This window comes from Botryllus schlosseri, chromosome 2 (genome assembly GCF_051294905.1).
Source record: "Botryllus schlosseri isolate E-star chromosome 2, Bs_hap1, whole genome shotgun sequence".
Taxonomy (NCBI): Eukaryota; Metazoa; Chordata; class Ascidiacea; order Stolidobranchia; family Styelidae; genus Botryllus; species Botryllus schlosseri.
The window spans coordinates 6,842,057-6,868,072 of record NC_137237.1 but is presented as its reverse complement, the minus strand read 5'-3'; the positions used below and the strand labels follow the sequence as shown (position 1 = coordinate 6,868,072).

Here is a 26,016-nt window from a genome sequence, read left to right as displayed (position 1 = left end):
TTTGACGCGACTTTCTACGTTTTGCAAACAGGTGGAAATCTCAAAGGGATACACTATAACCGAATGGCGTGAGGATTTGAAAGTGATCTTGCGAAAATCCACCGAATCCGAGCAAAACGGCGTCTTCCTTTTCACCGACATGCAGATCAAGGAGGAAAATTTCCTGGAAGACATCAACAACCTTCTCAACGCTGGCGAGGTGTGATGAGTACTGAGCAGGGTTGGGAAAATCATAATATTGTAATTTACTTCAGTCTCGATAGTTTCTGGCCCTATTTTCCAAGTATCAGGACTGATGGACGAAATATCGATAAAGTGGTGACTTTACTATTCTTCGAAGTCACAATGAAATGTTTGTCTTGGGTCCTAGTCTCGAGTCATATGACTTTGTCATCCGACTCGATGTGATTAGTACAACACCTGCTCGAAGATAAATTGTTTCAAGTACTTTAGATTTCGTTACGTGTAAACCAGGTTCCGGATGTGGTTTTAAAGTCTTTGGAGAATTGTGTAACCTCACTGGTTGATATGGCGTCATTCAGTTATCAAACTTGGACAACTTATTCTTTTCGTGATTTATTCCGCAGGTTCCCAATCTGTTCGCAATCGACGAGAAGCAAGAAATCGTGGAAAAAATGCGACAGCTCGACCGTCAGCGCGACAAGGCAAAGCAGACTGACGGAACTCCCAACGCGCTCTTCAACTATTTCATAGGTCTGCGACTAGACAGAGTACGTCAACGTATACATCCTTTATAGAATTTATCATTTAGACCGTTGCCGTGAGCAATTGCATATCGTTCTGGCGATGAGCCCGATCGGAGACTCTTTCAGAACAAGATTGAGGAAATTTCCGTCGCTCGTGAACTGCTGCACGATTAATTGGTTCCAGGTACGAAAGGAAAAAAGTTGAATTATTTATTATTGTAAAAAAATATTCGTGTGATCGTGTTTAGTCGTGGCCCGAAGATGCCCTGACCGCTGTCGCATCTCGGTTCTTGGAAGATGTAGAAATGGACGATGAACAGAGGAAAGGTTGCATTTCCATGTGCAAAAGTTTCCACACCGTGAGATTTCTTTTTCGTGATTGATTGTCAACACCCTGACATACTTAGGTTTATTATTGCGGGTCGCTCTTCCTTGCCATCTGAGTCAGTAGAAGAATGCTCTCTATGATATGTATTTTAAAAACAATAACTTCCACGCAATGTACTGCTAGTTTTCAAATTTTTTGGCGAGCGTGTGTCCATGTGGCTGGGCCAGTTAACTTGATCGATAACGAGGACAGTTTCTAACCTTTTACATTGGATCAGTCCTGACGTTTTGTCTCATCGTTTTGTGATGTCGCAATTTTTGCAGTGTTTTGAATCGGTGAAGTTGATTGTCAATGATATTTTGTTTCTTAACTCTGTCAACATCGCTTTTTACCTTCAAAGATCATGAATTTTTGAATTCTAGACAACAGTAGTCTGGTTTTGATCTTTATAAATAGTGAAATATTCAACACCAAATGAAATTGCCCTTCGTAAAATGAATCAATGATATGGCTCTCGTGATAACCAAGTGTATTCGTTGGGAACCACTGTCCTAATGATAAGCGTTACATTTGTATCTACAATAGCTGGCGTGGAAATGATAAGGATTGATTTGTTTTAATTTTTTACAATCTTTCGTAGTAAGAGAAAACGAGTACTTTTGAATGTTGTCAAATTCGCCGGCAATATCTAGAATACAATGGATCCATTGCAGAATTTGGATTTTCGTACCTATTTCTACCCACTGCATCAAGTCTTATCAAATATGTGTAAATTTTACAGGGCACTCGGATTCTGTCGGAGAGATTCCTCAACGAACTGCAGCGGCACAATTACGTCACTCCAACATCTTACCTTGAACTGATCTCGACGTTCAAGCAACTCTTAGACAAAAAGCGTCAGGAGGTTCACAAGTTGAAACGGCGTTACGAAGTCGGATTGGAAAAACTCATGTCAGCAGCGTCCCAGGTGCGACGAAACAAGATCTGAGAATAGATTAAAACTTTCATTGACATATGAATATACATGAATTTCAATATTACGATTGTACTATTGTCGGTTATCAATTTTACACCGCGTTTTGCGCCACAGCATTGTATGTTGTCCAAATATAATAGGTGGCAGAGATGCAAAAAGAATTGACTGACCTACAGCCGCAACTGGTCGTCGCCAGTAAGGAAGTCGATGAGATTATGGTTAACGTCGAACGGGAAAGTATCGAGGTGGCAAAAGTCGAAAAGGTAATTCTATTTCCCGTTTGCGTTTGATTTTGAGCAAACTTTAACGATCGGCGTTGTTGCATTATTGGCCACCCATGGATAGGGACTCAGGATTCAAATGATAACCCAAGCAGGAATTGAATAATTCTTAGTAAAGAATCGGGATCAGGACTCAATAATGTATTTCAGTGTTAAAGAAATACGTCGTCTATGGTATCCAATGAAAACTGCAAATGAACGATTGAGTTGTTGGATAGAAACTTTGTTCTGGATTTCGGTATTGGGGTTTCTGTACAGAATCATACCTTTTCTCTTTCCGTTCACAACTGTTCTCAAGCCGTACGAGCACTGTTTTGAATGAAGGCTTCCACCACATCTATTGCTGTACAGCAGGGGCGGGCAACATACGGGCCGGATCCGGCCCGCGGACAGTTTTCCGTCTTGCATGCTAATGTGGCCTGCGGCCCCAGTCAGCCGAGACTCCCCGCTGCTTGCTTACTACGTCAAATTTTAGTGACTGTATGTTATTATATGCGTGTATGAGCAGCATTGCGAGAGTGGAGCTTACGCGGAAGTTCTTCGAAGAGAGAAGACTTGCATTCTCGGCATTTACGATGCATTCAACCCTAATGTCGTCTGTGGTAATCATGATTTTTGTCGACTACAATGGTCATTTACACCAGGCTGATATTTCTTATTTTTGATTCCGTAACCGCCGACTTGTAGCACGGCACACTTCTAGGCTTTTTGCACTGCATATGCCAGGGGTCTGCTACTCAAAATGGGTCGCAGGCCACCTTTCAAATTTCTTAAAGGACGCGGGCCGCATGACTTCAATATCAAGATTAATTAGGCCACACAGTTGAACAACGACGCTATCCCGTCACCTACTCAACCCTAATGAATTGATATCTTGGTAAATTAGGGTTACCGGGCTTAATCTAAATTAGAGATTGCACCGTGTGTCGATTGATCAGATAGAAGCAGACATGGCGGCGCCTGTATGACAATGTTATTCTCAAATAGGCTACACATTGTCTTCGCCATCAGGGGCGAGAATTGACTTTGAAGTGACATTGCTGTCGTTAAAATACATTCATTAAATACGATTTATTCCTTGTATATGTGGATAAATGGGCGAATAATGTATCGATTCAGCAATCCAGCCCGCCAAGTACTCAATTTTCCTAAATCCGGCCCGCCGACTGGAGGAGTTGCCCGCCCCTGCTGTACAGTAACCTAACTAAGAAATCTATCGACTACTAAGGACATATTATTTGGAATGCACTGATACCACACATCTGTGAATTGCCTTTTGATAGATTTAAATTGATTTACTTGATTACCTCTTGTCCTATTATTGAGATATTACTTGTAATGCTCTGCCACAACACATCTGCGAATTGCCTTATGATAGATTTAAAATAGATTTACTTGATTACCTTCATATAAACACTGTTGCTGTATGAGCACAAAATCAAGTCCCAATTTTACATGCTTGTCGCCAGCTGTTACCTAAAATTACCGTTATATGTTTTTTAATCAACATTTCCTCACCTAGTTCAGGTAATACGTGTGTGTTCAGACTAGTCGACCATAATGTTCGTATCGATTATTCCTATCGCACACTGAATGCTGCGTTTGTGTTTATTATGTCTTTCAGTCAGATGAAAATAATGTCTTTCTCTCTCTCAAAGTATATATCCAGCATGATTGTAATTCCTAATTCAATTCAGGTTGTAAAAGCGGACGAAGCCGTTGCCAACGAGCAAGCCAAAGTGGCGAAGGGCATCAAGGATGAATGCGACGCCGATCTCGCCGAAGCCATTCCCATTTTGGAAGCCGCTCTGTCTGCCTTGAATACGCTCACGCCCTCTGACATCACCATGGTCAAATCCATGAACAATCCGCCGTCTCCAGTCAAGCTGACCATGGAAGCCGTGTGTATCTTGAAAGGGATAAAAGCGGACCGTATACCGGACCCATCCGGATCTGGTATGTGCACGATTAGTTTGTCAGGCCTACAGAGAATTTGCGTCGTACAATCTTAACGGCGCTTGAGATCTAGATTGTCTTGCCATTTGCGAAACATAGAAGATCATGAATTTCATTCGTACGTCAAAAACCATTAGAACACTGGTTCTTAACCTTTACTTACCTGGTGAACCCTTATGCTAATCTAAAAGTCTTCGAGGTCACAAAACAAAATTCGGCCACGTTACAGATCTAAAACATAATAGAATACTGGTGCACAGAATGAACTTTATATCAACAACAGTGTTCAAAAAACAAAAATTTATTTTCATCGAAAACATGAAGATTATAAGGAATATATACTGTATATCAATGACACCTGACGAGTCGGGTGAGTGTCTTGACCTCCGCTGAACACCTGAGACTGGCATGGTGAACCCCTGGCTCAAAACAAACGTGTTAGAGAATACGCCTTTCGATAGTCAAACGATGCTCATGGCCGTACTCTGTCGCAGGCAAAAAGATTGAAGACTTCTGGGGCCCGTCGAAAAAACTTCTCGGCGACATGAAATTCCTGCAGAGTCTTCAAGTGTACGACAAGGACAACATTCCCGTGAATTTGATGAAACAGATCAGGCATGTTACGGGCTTATTCTGTGAAGCTGACGCTGTCCTTATATATTCGTTGCCTTCCCTTATCAGAGCCAAATACATACCGAACCCGGAATTCGTCCCGGAGAAGATTCGTCAAGCTTCCACCGCCTGCGAAGGTCTCTGCAAATGGGTCCGGGCCATGGATTCGTACGACCGTGTGGCAAAGATTGTCGCCCCCAAGAAAATCAAACTGAAGGTGAAATGATTGGTTTTTCAAATGCGCTTTTTCAATCCGTGACTATCAAAGTAGATGATACAAGTTTGTAGGTGACTTATTTTGTGCTTGGATTGTTGTTACTTTAGTTTTAGTTGGTAAATCACAATATTTATGGATTTACTAAATTATTGTTTCGGTAATTCCGACAGGTTAGGCGCCAAATCCATGCTGTAAAAAGAAAGTTAATGAGGAAGGCTAAGAAGTGTTTGTGTATGTATGTAATAAAAGTATCAGTATGATATTACTCAAGTGGAATGAGAACTGGGCATACAACTTTATACACAAGTAGAATTTCATAATGGCACTTGAAATCTCTCTAGTAAAATTAATCTGTATTTGCCATGCCTGTGTCTAATATCTAAACTCCAAAACCACTATTCTGTGTCTAACTTTGCACAGAAACCTTTCTGCTATGGAGGTAGTTTTGACATTGCAATGCCCAAGATTTAGTAGCTGAATTATTAGAAGTGCAATTGAAATTAAATTACAATTAAGTTTTGAACATTAAAACACATCTTGTTCACATGTAATCGTGCTTTCTACTGACATAGGATTGTATTTCTCGGTTGAAATATGATATGGCTGACTCAGTGTAGTTATACTATCTCAAGTTTGTTTTTATGATATCAGGAAGCCGAGGGTGAGCTTGCCGTCGCTATGGAAGGCTTGAGGAAGAAGCAGGCTGCGCTCAAAGAAGTTCAGGATAAATTGAAAACGCTTCAAGACAAATTGGAGTTCAACAAGCAGAAGAAAGCGGACCTCGAGTATCAGGTACCATACAACTTCACAAGGAACAAAATTATCTTCCAGATATACGCTGAATTGTAAATTATAAATTTCAAAGATCTTTGAAGGAAATTTTGGACTAATTGTACAAAACATAATCCTCCAGTAATGACGATTAGACTTCTTTGTCACAAAATCTGTGTACCTTTGATTATTACTGGTAAAAAATAGCGAATGATTTATCTGTTCATTGTTCATCTTCTAGGTCGATATATGCAGCAAAAAGCTTTCCCGCGCAACGCAACTTATCGAGAGTTTGGGAGGCGAGAAAGACAGATGGGGTGAAGCTGCACGGACGCTAACAATCAAATACACAAATTTAACCGGTGACGTTTTGATCGCGTCCGGTATCGTGGCGTACTTGGGCTGTTTCACATCAAAATTCAGAGAGGTGCAGAAACATTGTCAATACGTCCACAAGCACTTTCTTCAAATATTTGCTTTCAGGACCAACTGAAAATTTGGCTCAAAGAATGTAAGGACATAAAAATCCCGTGTTCTGATGATTGCACTCTCAATCAAGTGCTCGGTGAACCCGTGAAAATACGACAGTGGAACATTGCTGGCTTGCCAACTGATAGCTTCTCGGTTGATAACGGCATCATTATCATGTGAGTCATATTTGTGTACGAAAAGTTTGCGGTATAGTTACGATTGAGTTTTTTCTTTCTCCAGCAATTCGCGCCGTTGGCCGTTGATGATTGACCCTCAGGGACAGGCAAACAAGTGGATCAAGAACATGGAGAGAGCCAACAATCTTCACGTCATTAAATTGACGGACGGAGACTTTGTGCGGACGTTGGAGAATTGCATACAGTTCGGAACTCCAGTACTGCTCGAAAACATCGGTATATTAATCATTTTCAAGTCTTTATGCCGAATGGCAGTGAGAGTATAGTTTGACCGTTTCTAAGTCAATCTGGCACTTGTATGACTTAGGAAGATTTAGTGTATAGATGTACAATCTTCATAGCAGTGAGCTCAATAACTAAGCACCTGCTTATTTCTTACTGCGAATCCTAAAACTGACCAAAAAAGTGTAATCATATCTGCTTGGTGAATATACTACATAGTTTATTGTTGCAAACAGAAGACTTGTTAGTTTAGTTCCCCGTTTGCAGATTGCGACATAATGGATTTTACTGGTGGTGCTAACCTTGTAACTGTAAGTGTTAACTTAACTGATTGTCTGAGAGAAAAATGTGGAATACGGTATCTAAATTGCCTCGTTATTGTGAGAGAAATTTGACGAGTCTTGGATGATTCTAAAGTTGATTTCTTGTATATAGCTTTATTCCATTCTGCGCCCCTTCCCAGGTGAGGAATTGGACCCGATTTTGGAACCTCTGCTGCTGAAGCAGACCTTCAAACAAGGCGGCGCAATCTGCATAAGACTCGGCGATTCAACCATTGAATACAGCAGCGACTTCAGATTTTACATCACAACCAAACTACGTAATCCTCATTACCTTCCTGAGACGTCGGTGAAGGTATGTCATGGGATGGCCTAGATCTATTAATTCTTGCTCTTTTGAATAGATTCAATGCATTTGTTTTTAATGGTCTTTGAAGCGCATTTGAGTTCGATTCTGGTACTGTCACATGTAGGATTTCAGTGTAGGATCAGGCATATACATACCACGGTTGATAGTGACTAGCAATAACAAATATACTTCAACCGGAAAACGTAAGGTTGCAAAGAGTGGCTAATGCACTGTAGATATGATCACTTCCCGACTCATTATAAAAAGAGTGCTCAAAATATGCTCAGATTGTATATCTGTCATTGTGTAAAGATTATTTCTGGCTGAATATACTCAAGACCGAAATATTGACACCATTTTACACACGTCTTTTCAAGTAACACTTCAACTTGTTAGGTCACACTGCTCAACTTCATGATCACCATGGAAGGATTGCAAGATCAACTTTTGGGTATTGTGGTAGCGCGCGAGCGACCAGAGCTGGAAGAGGAAAAGAACTCTCTCATCCTGCAATCTGCAGAGAACAAGAAGTACGCTACCTTTACCTCTGCCTAGGTAACGGAATACTACACTCCATTTTTCGATGATTTAGGCAATTGAAGGAAATTGAAGACAAGATTCTGGAAGTGCTCTCCAGCTCGGAAGGTAACATCCTTGAAGACGAAACAGCGATCAAAGTATTGTCTTCATCCAAAACTTTGGCGAATGAGATATCCGAAAAGCAAGCTATTGCTGAGGTACATTCACATCCTGCTATTCATAGAATATCTTCTGAAATACATATTTAATCAACACAGATTTCACTTGAGTTCTGAGGATCTAGTTCTAAGTGTATTTGAATCACTACTCCATCAATGTCAATATATGCATTTGTGTGCTGTATTGATATTGCCGCTTCTATATATTGCAACAATACAGTGTATAATGTTCCTGGAGTAGAAGTATAGCTAACCAAAGTATTATAGGTTTAGCTGGCTGACTACTTAACCTGGAATCCTGTATCTGGTGAGATCTTCTTAAGACGCAGATATACGCAAGACATACGAATATATTTCAGACGTTGTTACAAGTAGGGTTAGCAATATGAGTTCACTGATTCTCTCGAATCAGTAGTTTTATACAAGAGGCAAATTACTCTAGAACAGGATGTCTCTCGGTTACGAGATATACACATTTCATGGTTGGACGATAACAGGGATCTGTTACAATATCTTGATTCAAATGTCCAAGTCGATCTGGTAATTCCACTGCTCAATTTTGAAATTAATATTGAATATTGTTGCGATTTTTACTTGATTTCTACTGTAACTTTGATTGGCGAACAAAACTTACAGTATCAGATTTCTATCTCGATATGATAGATGAACTTTGAGGTACCGTTGTGATTTTTCCTCACAGGAAACAGAAATAAAGATTGACACGGCTCGTATGGGCTATACACCGATTGCGGAGCATTCATCCATCCTATTTTTCTGCATCACCGATTTGGCAAACATCGAGCCTATGTACCAGTACTCTCTAGTTTGGTGAGATGAGGATTTGTAATTGCTGTTTATTCCGTTTGTTCTAATTTTGCTATTTTCTTTCAGGTATGTGAACCTGTTCATCAACAGCATCGATAACGCACAGAAATCTGATGACCTGGCAGTGAGGTCAGTGCATTGATTTTGTGATCTAAAGCTGCCTGGATATCTGATTATGTTGAATGCTCGACATTAGTTTGGCTTTTGTTGGTGTTGTTGGTTAAACATCAGCTAAATGGAATTTTCTTTAACGAGTAACTTTTTGTGATCGGCTCATTTTAACTAATATTCAATTATATTTGATAAATTTACAGTCATCGAACAAGTAGGAAGACGGTTGAACACTTTCATGTCGAACATTAATACTAGTAATTCTGATGGACCGAAGTGGATGTTAGATTGCTAGACCGTACTTGGTCGTTTCAGCATATCTGATCATTACCTTCCATTGTGTCTTGTGTATAGTGTTGAGCGGATAAAATAAAAACAAAGACCGATTGATTGATAGGTTCTCCTGATGTCCAGGTTTGTTTTCCAATAACTTATTTTTGACGTTAGAAAATTCATTTTATAACACACTCACATTGTTCACATATTGTTTCTAGTTGGATATCTGTCTGATGGAAACTTAGGATCTCAAATGTTTTCCAATTACCCAATTTTACCCGAAATGCACTTTGAAATGAAATGCGACTCGATTGCAGTGCCGAGTCAACGTTTCAACAGCTTATTTTGTCTTGTTTCAGATTGAAGAATCTGGAGAATTACTTCACGTATTCGTTGTACTGCAACATTTGCCGGTCCTTGTTTGAGAAAGACAAACTTCTGTTCTCCTTCCTTCTTTGCATGAATTTGCTGAAATATCACGGCAAAGTCAAAGATGAAGATTTCCGATTTTTGCTTACCGGAGGTGATTTCTAATCTGTACTGGGTTGTAGTTTTTCTTCCAAAAACCTCAACTCCATATTGGTAAGCAACTGTCATCTAACATTGCGTTTTCTGTTTTAAATGGAGGGAAACCTTTCACACAAATTTGTTGGATTCATCCACAAGACTTGTGTTGATATTTCGGTCATGACAGACAAGAAACCTGAAAAAGGCTGCTGTCGTTTTGTCCATAGCTAGTTTTATGTATATAAAGTCCTTTGTATGCCTGTGACATCATATTCGGTGATAAGACTGTTGATATACAAAGCTCTTTCGATCTCTATTAGTGGCTGACAATTACCCCTGACGAATGTCAGCTGAAATTACACGGGTTTATTTCAATATGAATATATTATTCAACTGTATACTGAAGTTATGTACCTCCAAGAGTCTCTTGAGATAGATTTGAATAGTATATTAATTTTGAAATGAACCCTAATATGTTCGACTGACACTCATCACGCGTAATTATCAGCAACTAGTAGAGAATTGGAAAGAACAGTATATCAACAATTGCACACCAAATGTGACATCACCGGCATGAAATTTCCAAGGCCTTGGAGTCTACAGTTATCAAAACATGCCAACCAAGTTTCTGCCAACAGAAGGAGTCCGTGTACTATCTAAAAAAGTACTCTCAGCTTAGCGATCTCTATGCCTCGAATATTCGAAATTTCATGCAGGTGACGTCATATTTTGCGATACGATTGTTGATATACAATGTTATTTCCCGTTCTACTTGCTGACGATTACTAGTGTCATTTCAATATGAATATACTACACAATTGTTTATTGAAGCTCTGTACCTTCAAGATAGATTTGTATTACTTTGTATGAGTGAAATCGTGAGTATGGCTAAGCATAATGGCCCTACTATTTCATCAATTTTTATCAACCCTCGCCAATTCACTTCCGTCCACTCGAGCAATCGGATAGAGCAGAACCGCATCCTTACCGACTGCCATTTTCCCCATCTCCAGGCGTCGGTCTCGACAACCCCCATTCCAACCCGGCGACTTGGCTTCCGATCAAATCCTGGGACGAAATTTGCCGACTCGACGCCATGACGCCGTTCGGCGGCATACGTCAGAAGTTTCCCTCCTACAAGAACCAATGGAAGGAGATGTACGACAGCTCCGAGCCGCAAAATCACACGCTGCCCGGCGAATGGGCCGAACTCGGGTCTTTTCACAAGATGATGATTCTCCGTTGTATCCGGCCTGACAAGGTAAGCGTTACTGGGATTTCCAACAGAAAAATGCGAGGCTGATACAATTTGTAACTCCTCCTAACTTGAGGAGAGTTATTAATACCACTTTTTCAATTGAACTCAAGTTCCACGATCGATCTTCTGAAAATGAAATAAAGCAAATAAAGTAGGTTGTGTAACTAGGTTTGATAGTGGTCGCCTGCGGTTAGGGAGACAAACTTATATAAATAACACACAAGTCAATAATTAGCGAGCACACATAACACAATGCAAGATAACTGACAATTGGTAATGAGAGCTAGATTAACGCCCAATGGGAATTCACAAAGGAGTCACTGGATGCTTAATTACTTAATAATTACTACTGCAGATTAATGCAGTATCTGCAGTAAAGCCATTTCTACCCCTGAGGATGTGAGACGCTATAGGAGAGTTGCATTATACTGTGTCCTATCCTCTCACATTATTACTCACCTCGCCTATTTACTGTTTTCACAATTTTAGAACCTATTCTTTTCACTTATCATAGTATCTATATCTTTATATTTTCATAACCTAGCGCTCCCAGCATTTATGTTGCATAATGTGTTACCAAAACATGACGAAACTGATCTATAAAGGCTTGTCGGTAGGTTCAATACGCCCATGACGACATACGGAGGAAGATCCGCTCGTTTAACGCCGGAATTCTTGTTTTTAAATTATGACCGTCAAAAATAATTTTTACTAATATTGGCAAGAACTCTTAGCGGGTGCAGGATATAGCTTTCTGCTGTGCTGGGTATACACAGGAATTTGTGTGCGATCGAAAAAAATCAAGACTCCCGCTTTCGTTTTAGATTGTGCCGGCCATTCAGGATTTCATCGTCGACAATCTGGGGCAGAAGTTCATTGAGCCCCCGCCTTTTGACCTTCCGAACACTTTCCTGGACAGCAACTGCTCGTCGCCTTTGATTTTTGTCCTGTCACCCGGTGCCGACCCAATGGCCGCGCTGCAGAAGTTTGCCGACGATCAGGTGAGTCAGACATGTTTGACACGTCTTCGATTTTGATTTTGTGAGCATGCATTAGGCCCGAGGTGTGCAACCTGCGGCCCTTGAAATGGCTTTTCGAATAGGCTTATAATCGGGCACACTCAAACCACTGCAAAAACTTCAACATCAGGTCCTCCGCATCATAGCCAGGGTCCCTTTGGGGCCAGGTTGCGCGTCCGATAAATCACTGCTCAAAAGATTCGGTGACCTAAACATAAATGATATGCGGAAACTAGAAATAGTCAAGATTATATATCAGTTCCATTCTAGTCACTTTCCCGAAAATTTCAATGACTTCTTTACCTCTGTATTAAAAGTACATAAGTACAACACACACACGCCCTCGTCGTCCAAGTATCATATGGTCGACTCGGAAGATCATCGTTGTATCAAGTTTGCCGGACCTGGAGTGTGGAACAGTATCTCGCCGGCTATCCGACAGTCGTCGATCATATCCACATTCAAGTCGAAATACAAACAATTTCTACTAAATCAATACTAGTCAGCCCTCTAATTTACCGGACCACGGCCTGACATATCGATCTCTCCTTCCGTCACTTGCAACCCGATTTTGTTGCTTGTCATTTTATATTATCATCTTTTACGTTCATTCAGTGTGCATGCCTCCTCTTTACATCGCCCAGGCCCAGGTGGATGTCTGATCTCAAAGACTACTCCAAGTCGTTTCGGCATCTTCCTATCTTTCATTGTATCGCAGTCTTGTGATGTTTTGACTGATGAAATTTTATGAATAAACTTGAACTTGAACTAAAGAGAACACAAAAATCACTAACATATGATTACGTACGCCTACTTCCCGAGTGAAATATTTTGCCGCGCACTATTGGGTCAGGTGACCACGAATTAACACCGCCATATGTGCCAGCTGTCACATGATGTGTCATGTAATGTTGTTGTCTGTTGATCATGTTTGCTTTATTTGCTCAAAATGCTGTGCAGTGTGCACAGATCGTGAGACACACAACTTCATTGTTCGAATTGCAAAAACCGTTGTCAAATCCTAATTTGAATAACTGTGGTGTATCGATACATTTGAGCAGGTCGTTCCCTAGAAACAACGTAAGATGTCATTCAACACTCAATGGCTACCAATCGATATCAATATCTTTGACTATAATCAGAGCTGCGATGTTTAGAAAGCAATTCTGTGTCATATTTATTTAAGCCAATGAAAATGCTGAACATCATGCTGCTCCAATCAATATGCTCAATTGCTCATTCACACTTGTTATTTGTCATATAAAAAAATCTCGTCATTGGCAAACATTAAATACAGAGACAGAGCATTACTGAACTATTCTCGTCTTCTCAATGTCCACTTCAGCAAAATATTTCCATAGACCGACATCGCATATGTTCAATATTTCAAATTCTTTGACATTCCCTCTTCCACATATACAAATATCCACTTGAACCAACTTTCAAGAGCAATATGAAAAATCTTATACAACATATATAACCTGAGATAGAATAAACTGAAGCATTTGGTCTTTATAAAACTGTGCAATAACAGAAAATTTATCTGTGTCACATCAGTCAAGTTGACATCGCAATTTTTATACATTTCAATACAACATCCATTGTAGCAGTATATTTATTAAACTTGAAGACTTTTCGGGTGCCTCTTTTCAAGAGTTAACGGCACACTGAAGGGACTTAAACTGCTACAATGGATGTTGTATTGAAAGCTATATTCAAGTTCTGTACCACGAACCAGCTATTTAAATTTTTATACAATTAAAACTTGTAGAGTAGCACGTTTTTGAAGCAATATCAATTGTACTTTGCAGGGATTCGGAGGTGCCAAAATGAGCTCCCTGTCCCTCGGACAAGGGCAAGGTCCCATTGCTTTGAAAATGATTGACCGCGCCGTCAAGGAAGGCACCTGGGTGGTACTGCAGAATTGCCATCTTGCCACTTCTTGGATGTCGACACTGGAGAAAATTTGCGAGGTAGACAGACAATCAGCCAGCGCAAGTTACAGTTGTAATACCGTCCGCTTTTAGGAAACACTCAACCCCGAGACCACACATCCTGACTTCCGTTTATGGCTCACCAGCTACCCAGCGAGCACCTTCCCGGTGGCGGTCTTGCAGAACGGTGTTAAGATGACCAACGAGCCTCCGAAAGGACTGAAAGCGAACATCATGAGATCGTATTTGAGCGATCCCATTTCCGATCCGGAATTTTTCAGCAGTTGCAAACAACCGGTAAGTGAGCGACTGACGCTGGTGGCTGGTGTTACCGTTATTAGAACTTTTCCTTGAACTCCTAAGATGCTGATTTGCTTTTTCTTTATTAAAATTTGTCATGTACATAATCGCTTTGACGTGAACCATAGCTCATTGGTTACACTGAGTCAAATTGTGACCCCAGTTTGATTCCGGCTGGCTGAAAACATCTGGCATAAAACTTTCACAAAACTGTTTTAGAAATCACTGAGTGCTAATCTGCTGCTGAAACCTCACACTCACACATAAGACTCTCTCTCACTTGTGGACAGTAGCTTGTGATGCTTTAGATGTGTCATTTTTGTGAATGAGATCATCATGGTGTGTGCGTATAGGAAGATTTGGAACTATGTAAGTTCATATCCAGAACTGGTCAAAGTATCGAAGTTGCTACGCAAGTAAAAATAACCCCTATTCTTGTACTTAATCACGAGTAGAAGTAAGAACTTCAAACACATGTCAAAACTAGTACTAATGCTAGTACAAATAAGTAGAGGCACTTTGTTAATGACCAGCATAGCACACTCTGAATGCTATTTAATTCCTTTTCCATTACTCATTGAGTGGCTGACACTTTGTCTGAGATTTTCGCGACTCTAGTAATGATCTCCGAATTGATTTGCCGCAGCATGCTTGGCGGAGACTGCTGTTCGGATTGTGTTTCTTCCACGCTTTGGTGCAAGAGAGAAGGAAGTTCGGACCGCTCGGCTGGAACATTCCCTACGAGTTCAACGAGACGGATTTGAGAATCTCCGTCAAACAGCTGCACATGTTCCTGAATCAATACGACGTGAGTTGTTATCGCGAATGTTTCATGAACTTTATCAGTATCAGTGTAGATTTTAGGCTACAGTTGCTTGTTATATGAGCATGCGACACAATGAAAAGCGACAGCCGAGTATGTGATTTTGTGTCTAATCGAAAGTACATTAGGCCATCCGTTTGCATTGATTACTTGAACCTTCATGCCGGTGTTATTTTTGATAATACAATAATTGACATACAATATTCCTTTCAATCCTATACTAGTTACTGACAAATACCCATGACAAGTGTCAGCCGCAAATATCCAGATTTATTTCAATATGAATATATTATTCAATTGCCTGTGACTTGGCAACCTAAAAACTAAATCTAACGCCATTCCCAAAACAACCCTAACCGTACCACAAACCTAATCCCAACTCAACCTTAACCCTAACTTTAACCCACATGCTCAACTGTCGCATGTGCAAGTATCGCATGCTCAAGTGTATCATGCTCAAATGTTGCATGCGCATGTGGCCACGGGCAGTTCGATGTATCTGATAATGCATATGTATTTACAGTTTGTTCCGCTGCCAGCGTTGGTGTATCTGGCGGGCGAATGTAACTATGGTGGGCGTGTCACTGATGACAGAGATCGCCGTACTTTGAACGCCGTGCTCGGCAGAGGATACAATATCGGCATCCTCGACACTGACACTTACAAATTCGATTCCAAAGGAGTCTACACTGTGCCGCCTAACGGTGATGTAAGTGTCTGATTTACTCAGAAATAGCCCATCACACACCGCATCATTTTTTCGCGTGTCCTTTTATATTATCTTCTTCTGTGTACGTACATGCCTCTTCTTTGCATCGCCTGTGCCCAGGTGGGTGTCTGATTTCAAAGACTATGCAAAGTCGTTTCGACATCTCCCTTTCTTTTCATTGTATCGCAATCTTGTGGCGTATTGATCTGACAAAATTGTTAATAAACTGAACTGAAAATATTGCAACAAGCAGATTCTTCTGAATGAAGGAATGCTAGTCTGCGCTCGAGATTACCTGACCACGACCTGACATATCTATTTCACCTACCAATACTTGTAACCTCATCCTTATCTTCTGCCTCTTATTTACAAGTTCTAGGCCACGGTAAGGATCTGATTGAAAGACTACTTCAAGTTGTTTCGACTTCTTCCTATCTTTTCATTTTGTCGCAATCTTGTGGTTTTTTGAATTATGGAAATTAATGACAAACTGAACTGAATAGAGATTCGTCGACCCTATTCTTGATTCTACAATCGTATTTCAGTGGGAAAGCTACGTGGAGTATTGCAAGAATCTCCCGATCATCACGGAACCTGAGGTTTTCGGCATGCACGCCAACGCCGACATCACGAAGGATCAAAACGAAACGGCCGTGCTTTTCAACAGCATCTTGCTGACTCTGGTAACGATTATAGTAGCTTTCAGACCCTACCTACTTTCCGGCTTGGAAATTTCCGTCGACTTATGGTATGATATAAATAATTGTTTCAATGATTGTGTAAAATTGGGAAACCACGTGGTTCTGAGGACACAGCATGAAAATTTAAATAAGGCAGGGCGTGTTTTAATTTCAATGTTTCAATTTCTATGGGAAAGGGTATTCGAATGGAGATAGAAGTTATCAGACATCATTACATTCATTGGTGTATTTATATTATCCATTTCAAATATTTCATACTTGTCTTTGTTGGAGATTAGTCGTTTAAGGTTGTCAGTGAACTTCTTGATATCATCATGCAATCGCTCATATTGTCAATTTGGGATCTATATCCCGCAAATTTTGCCACTCAATGCAAAAATCAAAAGGAATAACTTTGTTACTCTGACCAGCTTTCTGTTTTGAGATCGCTACTGTTTTAACCAGTTTTTATGCTCCGGCTTTTAAGCCATTTCTCAATTGACAATGTTCTGTTTTGATTTACAGTCAGATCAGGTAAGCGCGTCACACACCATGTTCACGACATGCGTTGCGTTGCTTGCCATCACCTTATGTTTCTCTGCTCCTCATTTGCCAAATATGCCTCACGCTTTGTTGCTTCGTTACATGAAGCCGATATGCGTTATTTTCAAGTTGAGAACAAATTACCAACTGTCTCTACACGATTTCAATCATCTGGATTCATATACCATTCGATCTTGAGCACTCAATCCTTGTGCTGATGTAGTTTAGGGTGGGAAAAGCAGGTTGAAGTCACCCGCTATCTAAACACTGGTATTTGGAATTTCACCAAATCCTCTGTCTTCATTACGTTGTTTTTTCTGTTGCTTTTTCTTCCGTTGTTGCAGTGCGAATTCAATCTCAATGGATTAATTCACGTCGATTACATTGCTTTCAGTTGCTTTGCATCCTCATTTAGATTGTTCTGTCACTTTGACTTGATTTAGGGTGAACTGATTTAAACGTTTTGACAGTCTCGTGCGAGCGGAGGTGGGGCACAGTCCAGTGACCAGCTCGTCTATGGGGTTGCTGGAGACATCCTTGGAAAATTACCAGAGAATTTCGACACAGAAGCAGCTCTGAGAAGGTCTGTATTTTTTTATTGGAATTTTCTATGATTTTCTTTTTGTCCGCACATACTAGCGAGGAGGGTTACATAATGTTTTGTGACTGGTTTGAGGAAATTTGTCGGCAAATGTTAATTACCTAATGAAAGAGAGAGTCTTTATTTTTCCTCCAACCGACATGCATAGCAAACAGACAGCAATTATGGTGGTACAGAAAATATTCGGTATCAAAAAGGAATAATGGATAATGTGGTAATTTAATTTGTGACAGTCGACTCTTCTAGAATACTCGCACACTTGGATCTGACCAGGCATTGATTTTTTTCATCACTTACTGAACACATATTGTAGTTTCCTTGCCGAATATTAGCCCGACGAGGGAAAAATGGTGGGGATTGGTAAAAATTGACGACACACTATTAAAAAGGATGTCAAAATGATAAAAATCAATATCAATAAAACGGCAGAAGCATTTGTCCAGTTTCATGGCCATCAATACTGAAATGCAAATTGGAAATACAATCATTACATCCATTTGTGTGCGAGATACGATTTTTTGTTTAGTAACATTCTTGAATTTCATGCTAACCAAGGTCTGTTTTTTGGTATATTTGAGGCTGATTTTCATATTATAGCCTTCTGCTGCTGCCATTAGTGCCATGTGATGTCAGTAAGGATTTGTGACATTCGTTTCATTTTGAAGATCGTTTTAGAGAACAGACCAAGTACATGTCAGGAACTTAGCATCTCTGTTATTTTTCAGATATCCCACCGCTTACAAACAGTCCATGAACACCGTACTCGTACAAGAGATGGTGCGATTCAACAATCTGCTGTCTGCAATTCGCTCCTCACTTGTGAACGTGCGAAAAGCAATCAAGGTTGGTAACTAAATTTTTTCGCCAGTTCTTTCGCGGTTAACTTCATCGCGTTACTTCAGGGTCTGGTAGTCATGTCGGGAGAATTGGAAGAGGTATTGAACAACATCTTGCAAGGCAAGATTCCTGGCGTGTGGATGAAAAAATCGTACCCAAGCTTGAAGCCGCTTGGGGGCTACGTCAATGATTTCTTGGAAAGGCTCGCGTTCTTGCAGGTCGGACCTGTTACAAGCATGGAATGGTCAATGCCAAGTTATTAGCGATGTCATTGCTATACAGAGAGATCAATGTCACAATGGCATCAAATATCTTCGTAGTTTTGGAATGAAGTAATGTGTTGGATTAATTTTCACAAAATGGATGGAATGAAGCCGCATTGTTTTTTGTAATCATTGATCAATATTCTTAGTGCGACAACGCTACCAGTATTTCTGAAATTACTAGCGGGAAATAGTCACATTCAGGCATTGTAGCTTTACCGTATTATTATGGTTAAGAGAAAAATTTTGTGTGAAACAATCTGATTTACACAGTTTCTTTTTATCTCCCGATTCACAGAAATGGTACGAGGAGGGACCGCCGCCTCAATTCTGGGTGTCCGGATTCTTCTTCACGCAAGCTTTCTTGACCGGCGTCCAGCAAAATTTCGCCAGGAAATACACGATTCCGATCGATCTTCTGTCGTTTGATTACAATGTCATGGACGACAAGGAGTACAAAACTCAGCCTGACGATGGTATGTTGAAATTTGGCAAAACACAATTAGTAAAAGCTAGTTTGCACTATTGCATATATAGTACACTTTCAAATTAGTCACTTATGGTACTGAATTACAAAAGTTTTATTCACGGTAGGGTACACTTAATCCAAGTAGGATTATGAAAGAAAAATTGAAATGGTGCTCAAATAAGTAGTTGGGAAAAGTGGTAGTTACAGACAGTGTAGCGCTGGGTTCTGTTTGCCAATATCCTGGGATAACTGTTTTGTGCTATAAATGCATTTATGATTTTTCAAGAGCTTTAAGCGATCGTTGTACCCAGTCTATGTCGCAGTTTTGACGATTTGACTGGCAAAATGGACGAATCTGTTAAGGACATACGGTCTCTAACATATTAGATTAGAACGTAGTCACAGTCACTTAAGTAGTTTGAGGAAGAAAAACATGCTCAAGTCCGCAAAAAGAGTAGAAGTAACTCATTATTAAACATTATCTGCAGTACTACATTATCTGCAGTATCAGTGAATGCTTAGTGACATGCAATATAGTGCATTTTGTGGAAGAAATGTCACTAGGCACGCGTAGTATTGAAGATATTCAATCTCCCATGTTGAAAATGATTGTACTCATAGTGCTTTTTAGCTTCTACCGTGCAATCAAACGCTTTTTGTGATGGTGCGTTGAAGTCATAAAATATATTCCGAATGCCTCCGTTTGAAAATGTATCTCGTGCGCAGGTGCTTATATCTATGGACTGTACTTGGAGGGTGCGAAATGGGACAGAAAAGCTAAAATCCTGGCAGAATCAGTCCCGAAAATACTCTACGACAAAATGCCGAAGATTCACATCATGCCCATCAAAAAGGTCGGTATCACAAATTATGCAGGTAGACTATTCTCTGATCTGTCTTTCTCCGAATATTTTCTTTGCAGTCCGATCTTCCCGATAAGATGTCGTACAATGCTCCCGTGTATAAGACCAGCGAGCGTCGCGGTGTGCTGTCCACAACAGGCCACTCTACCAATTTCGTCATCGGGCTGGATCTGCCCACGGACAAACCGTCGGCTCACTGGATAGGACGTGGCGTAGCTCTGCTGTGCCAGTTGAATAATTGATGGTGTTTACGTTACCTTTTGTTTATTGTTTATAGTTTTTGTTCAAGACACACAAAAATGAAAATATTAGAATAGGCTCGATTCTAGATCTAAAAAAGCGTAGCCAGCTATCTCGTATATCTGTCTTTTGTCTCTCTGTGATAGCCGCGGAATTAAGGAACATATACCAAATAATTTTGCTCTTTGGTCGATAGAAACAGCACTTTTCACCTTTAAATATCGATAATATGAAAATATCTTATTAATCTTTTCGTGTGATTTCATGACCAAAGTAATTTTCATAGCATCCATAAAAATTCACCAAATGTTTGTCTTCACTGTGAAATTGATCAAATGGCGTCCTCTACATAGTTTCGCACTCGTGTCGTTTCCTTCTTTGTTTGACGCAATGCCTAGAGGAGTAGTTACGGTAGAAATATTTTATAATATATATGAATATTAGTGAATATGTTGTGGAGTGATTTTGTTACATTCGAATGTCGGGTCACGACGTTTTAGGTCATGAAAGTAGGTCGCCAATATGAAGCGTCTTGTCCTGAATTCAAGACAACAAATTTCGAACGTGTTCGATTATTCGTAAGCCAAAGTTCGCGTCTCCAAACAATGTGAGAAATGGATTGGCAAGATCAAGGAGCATACGGACGATCCCCAATCCAAGCGAATTTTCTCGCAGCATAACGAAATCCCGGTTTCCCGCTATCGTTACGAATCCAATCGTCAGTCCTCGTACGTCTACAGACGGGGCATTGCCGACTTGCCAACAACCTGCTTCGAATTGGAAGCCACGAAGACGGGCTATGTCGTACTTGTCAGCGGCAAGAAACTGGAACATTTCCTCATTCATTACCCTAAATATTCATGAGAACGGGAGTACCTGGAAGGCGTAGCTCGCGAACACGGCGTGCCTTTCCTCATAGAAAACATACTGACCCTTCCCGCCACGATTTCCTCGGCAATAGAATTTGTTTTGTTGTCCAGAAGAAAGATTTAATGGAATAATGCATATATAACTAATTGACCTGGTGCACAAGGCCATTGCTTCCGAGCACCAAAAATTTCATGCCAGCAACGGTGACACCAGTGACGCGCGATCAGGGAAAGCAAAGTGAGACAGGGCAACACCTACCGTCATAATAAATAAAACAAAATAGTGACAACCTTCAACGGTTATTAGTATTTGTCCACTAATGTTCATGAATGAGTAATTGTGAATATTTTTGCACCCCAAATTACGCAATTATCATAATTAGGCTATTGTTCACAAATGGGACGAAAGTGAAGGTGGGCAGCGCCGAGCCATCGACGCCACCTTTGATAGCGGCGCAAGCCCAGAATTGCTAATACCTGGTATCGATCGAATGCTATTGCAGCACATATCGCACACCAAAACCAGCCCGCAAATAAATCTGCCCCACAGATTGTTGGCCTAGTACTCCGACAATCGCAGCAAAGTGAAACAATGTGCTATCTGCTCTCAACTTCGCGAACCAACGAGGCAGTATGAATTGTGAAGTTGCGGCGGTCAACCAGTAGCGTAGCCATAAAAATATATCGGGGGGGGGCAAATATTAAAAGTAATAAATATAAAATTAATTAACTATAATAATGATGGTACCGGCCCAAACACAACTACTGAGAGATAGGTAGAAATGGGCAGTCGTTTTCGCCTGCACCATCGAGATGCTTTGACGACGGAGATGCGATACGACCGTAAGGTCACCCACTCTGCACCCCCGTTCCTTTCTCCTCCATTCCGTTTGTGGGCGCTGAGCGACTAGCAGGATAGCCGCGGATACCAGTTTTCGAGTCTTGCGTCTGACCCCGCCGGGAATCGAACCCACGACCTGAAAATCAAGAAGCCAGGTGCATCACCATCACACTATCAAACGAGGGCTTCGCCTCCAAGACGTCCTGTCATCTACAGGCAATTTAATCGTTATAAGCTACCCCTACATGTCATCGTTACATATATTTCACAGGCAAACAGTCTTTCCGTAGCGAACTAAAAGTCTGGTAATACGTAGAGTTACCATATTTTCGACTCCGGAAATGAGGAAGCTTTTTAAAAACCCTGAAATTTAGTTTACCAAAATTGAAAACAGCTGATTTCGAAATATTTACTGGAAATCTTGTTGTGTTCACTAAAAAAGTCTTGACTGTCCCACAATACCCACTTTTTACGATATTTCAGTGGTGTTGAATAAAAAAAGGTCGTCGGCTTCCGAATTACCCGCTTTTTTACGTTTCTTTTGTGGTGTTGAACAAAAAAGGTCTTCACTGTGACTCAACTCCTGAATGACCCGCTCGAACGTCCCCATTACCTGTTTCGCGTCATTTATGCCGATTTTCAGTTGACCTTGTCCATTAGCCTAGCTGTGAAAGCTGTAAATGAGGTCGAATTCCCAAAACGGAGGACATTTATGCGTCCTCGGAGGACATTTTCAATTTCCTGAAAAAGAAGGACATATGGTAGTAACTCGGGCAGGTTTTTGTTGCAGTCAAATTCGTGGAAAGCCGCATTTATATTTCACAAAGTTGCACTAAAAAGTTGCATTCATGGACAAGTTCCTTGAAATTATTAGGGTATGAGATACTGGAATCGATCCGTATCCAAGGCACTGTAGAAAAACCCAATGTTGGCGCCTTCAACAAAATCATTAGACTGAAAAATCTGATCCGGTGAAAATATAATCAGAAAAGGACCTCAAATTTAAACGACAGTGAAATAATCATCCAAACGGCTTAAAACACCATGCTACAAAACTTCCGTGTATTTAGGAAGCTGCCGGAAGCTGTAAAAAAATTGCAAAAGTTGCAAAAACTTGCCCTAAAAATAATAATAATAATTGGCCGCCATAATTCAGAATAATGTTGAACATGTTACATTTTAAACTCCCTTTAAACCCCTATCCGCGTTGTTCTGTTAAAGCATCCGCGTTTTTCTAAAGCAATAAAGTGTATTTGGGATACCACAAATGCTGCCTTCCGAGCATTGTGCAGCTTGGTGAATTAGCCTTGTCGTTTAGCGAAGCTTGGAGTCTTTCTGAAATTCGCCCTCCCTTGACCGAGTGTCTTTCTTTGTGCTTTTGTCACAAGACAGACTAAAATTATACTCCTTAAACATGGCCACCTGCTCGGCACAAACTGAAATTGCGGGTTTACCCCTGACTCCAGTAACCAAATATTTAGTGCTCCCAACCTTTGAATTTAAGCTTTCGGCTTTATATTTTGACATGCCCGTGTCCGTTCATCCTTTGTGGGTGATGATGACTCATAGTAATCAGGAGCACTGGATGACTTGTTTTACGAGATTTGGAAACGTATCACGTAACAACTCCAAGCACATTACGTGTGATGTGACAATGGCAACAAAGAAGGTGTAAACTAAAACTAAACTACATAGAAAGGGGGACTTCTTGTGACTTAAATTGTTACGGCATACTTTGCTACATTGGCTCTATTTTGAATCTGGACTACGCATGTGAAGTACACAGGCTACGTAATCACGGCATATTAATGAACAACAGACTTTCAAGTAAACGAATTTCCGATTCAATTTATACAGCCTATGGTTTTGGTCCACGCAGCAACATTAAAAAGTAGGTTTTATGTTTTGAATTCCAAGCATCTTTTCGTGGGCCACTCAGAATACCTCCGCGGGCCGCACTTTGCCAAGGGCTGCCCTAAACCATCATGCGATTCACGAACGAGCCGGATTAGGTAAAAGCGCACTCCAAACTTACCTGTTTATGTCTAATGTCTTACTAAGCACTGAAATCCATAATATTCATATTAGGAAATTTCCGTGTGGATATATTTCCCCAAGAAACGGTAATAATAAACTCGATAACAAAAATGTCGTCAACTGAATCAGCTAATATATTTTAAGTTTGATATACTGTATTTGCAAATCTGAATCTGCTTGCCGAATCATAAACCCCACCGCATGACACTGGATGGCACTCAGAAGTGGTCAGTAACGAAGTAGGCTACTTCAAGTCGATTTTGCCTATACTTGCACCACTTCCTCGAGTGGTTATGACTTAGCCTAATTAAGTCAAAATATTGACTACTTATACGTTTTTAGTTTTTTAGGTAAAACCAGGCCTAGAATACTTAATTTTTTACTTACTTGTAAGTCGCTACTTCTACTTCTACTTGAGTACCGACGATGACAACTTATATGTGCCGAGCGAGATAGTGTAATGGTTATGCGTCCGGCTTCTCGAGCGGTAGGTCGTGGGTAGGGCTGGGCAAAATCGAGTACCTGAGTGATTCGATTCTGAATCACGTGAAATGCTTCGAGTCGAGTAATCGAGTATCACCCATTATAGCGTCACAACAGAATGTAATATGTCGAATTTCAAATCTGTACCTTTTATGCGACCACAAAGACTATAATTCATGTTATCCATCACATTAAAGAGATTTTGGTATTTTTTCGACCATGCCGATTTCATTGCACTTGGTGACAAAGTTGTGGGATGATCATGACTTCGGAACTGGGTTATTTCTAGTAACGTTAGTAGCTTTGTACTATATGTTTCGTATGCTACGATACGGCCAATAGAGGCTCCCAGGCTTCAGCAGTGAAAATTAGTATCGATTCTCGTTGATAACTTAGCTTTCAGTGGCGAGGAGAGTATAATTTCAGTACTCGAAAAAAATCGTATTTTACTACTCGACTCGAATCATTAAAATTAATACTCGATTCAGATTCGAGTACTCGAATCATTGTGCCCAGCCCTAGTCGTGAGTAGGGCTGGGCAAAATCGAGTACGTGAGTGATTCGATTCTGAATCACGTTTTATGCTTCGAGTCGAGTCGAGTATTCGAGTATCACTCATTATGACGTCACAACAGAATGAACTATGTGAAATTTCGAATATGTACCTTTTATGCCACCACAAAGAATATAATGCCTGGCATCCGTTACAATAAAGATACTTTGATATTTTTTCGACAATACCGATTTCATTGCACTTCGTGACAATGTTGTGGGATGATCATGACTTCGGAAATATGTTATTTCCAGTAACGTTCGTAGCTCTGTACAATGTCTCGTATGCTGCGACACGGCCAATCAAGATTTCAAGGCTTCGTCGGTGGAAAATAGTATCAAAACTATAATTCCCGTTAGTAAATCAACTTTCATTTGCGAGGAGCGTATATTTTCATTACTCGAAAAAAACGTTTTTTACTACTCGACTCGAATCATTAAAATTAATGCTCGATTCAGATTCGAGTACTCGAATCATTGTGCCCAGCCCTAGTCGTGAGTTCGATCCCCGGTCGGGTCATACCAAAGACTCGAAAATTGGTATCCGCAGCTATCCTGCTAGGCGCTCAGCAATCACGGATAGTATGGAGGAGAAAAAATAAACGGGGGCGCAGACTAGATGACCTCATGGGGCCGTATCGCAACTCCGTCGTCAAAGCATCTCGATGGTGCAGGCGAAAAAGAATATCATATCTCTCTCTCTCTCTCTCTCTCTCTCTCTCTCTCTCTGTGTCGATTCATCAAGTGCTTGATGATTGGTGCTAGTGTGCTATAATTAGTCGTTGGATGTCGCTATACCTTAAGTTACTCTTAAATTCTCTAACTCACGAGGGAAAGGATCTTCTGCCCCGAATGATTTCTCTAATATCACATTGGGTTGTAGCAGGATAGATATTATTGTATTAAAAGC

General features: G+C 40.5%; 1 protein-coding gene and 1 long non-coding RNA gene across 5 annotated transcripts in view; one reads left to right on the top strand and one right to left on the bottom strand.

Moving 5' to 3' along the window:
- LOC145455802 (dynein axonemal heavy chain 7-like) overlaps positions 1-20,772 on the top strand; it is a 50,137-nt gene extending 29,365 nt beyond the window's left edge. For all 3 annotated transcript variants that reach the window (XM_080333822.1, XM_080333833.1, XM_080333825.1), the window contains 32 exons: positions 32-199; positions 588-714; positions 773-891; positions 956-1,066; positions 1,817-2,002; positions 2,152-2,274; positions 3,990-4,248; positions 4,743-4,863; positions 4,930-5,077; positions 5,729-5,869; positions 6,090-6,275; positions 6,332-6,495; positions 6,560-6,732; positions 7,202-7,374; positions 7,765-7,898; positions 7,961-8,105; positions 8,767-8,894; positions 8,958-9,020; positions 9,638-9,801; positions 10,799-11,046; positions 11,868-12,044; positions 13,874-14,035; positions 14,090-14,293; positions 14,943-15,104; positions 15,643-15,828; positions 16,374-16,511; positions 17,522-17,634; positions 18,378-18,495; positions 18,555-18,707; positions 19,051-19,228; positions 19,948-20,075; positions 20,144-20,772. In XM_080333822.1, coding sequence (XP_080189948.1) covers positions 32-199; positions 588-714; positions 773-891; positions 956-1,066; positions 1,817-2,002; positions 2,152-2,274; positions 3,990-4,248; positions 4,743-4,863; positions 4,930-5,077; positions 5,729-5,869; positions 6,090-6,275; positions 6,332-6,495; positions 6,560-6,732; positions 7,202-7,374; positions 7,765-7,898; positions 7,961-8,105; positions 8,767-8,894; positions 8,958-9,020; positions 9,638-9,801; positions 10,799-11,046; positions 11,868-12,044; positions 13,874-14,035; positions 14,090-14,293; positions 14,943-15,104; positions 15,643-15,828; positions 16,374-16,511; positions 17,522-17,634; positions 18,378-18,495; positions 18,555-18,707; positions 19,051-19,228; positions 19,948-20,075; positions 20,144-20,326 — 4,983 coding nt within the window. In that variant the 3' untranslated portion in view covers positions 20,327-20,772. The remainder of the gene's footprint in view (positions 1-31; positions 200-587; positions 715-772; positions 892-955; positions 1,067-1,816; positions 2,003-2,151; positions 2,275-3,989; positions 4,249-4,742; positions 4,864-4,929; positions 5,078-5,728; positions 5,870-6,089; positions 6,276-6,331; positions 6,496-6,559; positions 6,733-7,201; positions 7,375-7,764; positions 7,899-7,960; positions 8,106-8,766; positions 8,895-8,957; positions 9,021-9,637; positions 9,802-10,798; positions 11,047-11,867; positions 12,045-13,873; positions 14,036-14,089; positions 14,294-14,942; positions 15,105-15,642; positions 15,829-16,373; positions 16,512-17,521; positions 17,635-18,377; positions 18,496-18,554; positions 18,708-19,050; positions 19,229-19,947; positions 20,076-20,143) is intronic.
- LOC145456301 (uncharacterized) lies at positions 29-23,532 on the bottom strand. 2 transcript variants are annotated; one of them, XR_013920566.1, is made up of 3 exons: positions 22,648-23,487; positions 3,710-3,768; positions 29-2,601 (listed from the first exon to the last, which is right to left on the bottom strand). It is a non-coding gene; the product is annotated as an uncharacterized LOC145456301 (long non-coding RNA). The 2 variants fall into 2 exon arrangements; XR_013920567.1 differs by lacking the exons at positions 29-2,601; positions 3,710-3,768 and adding an exon at positions 20,329-22,170 and having other exon boundaries at positions 22,648-23,532.
- Positions 23,533-26,016: the final 2,484 nt, after the last annotated feature.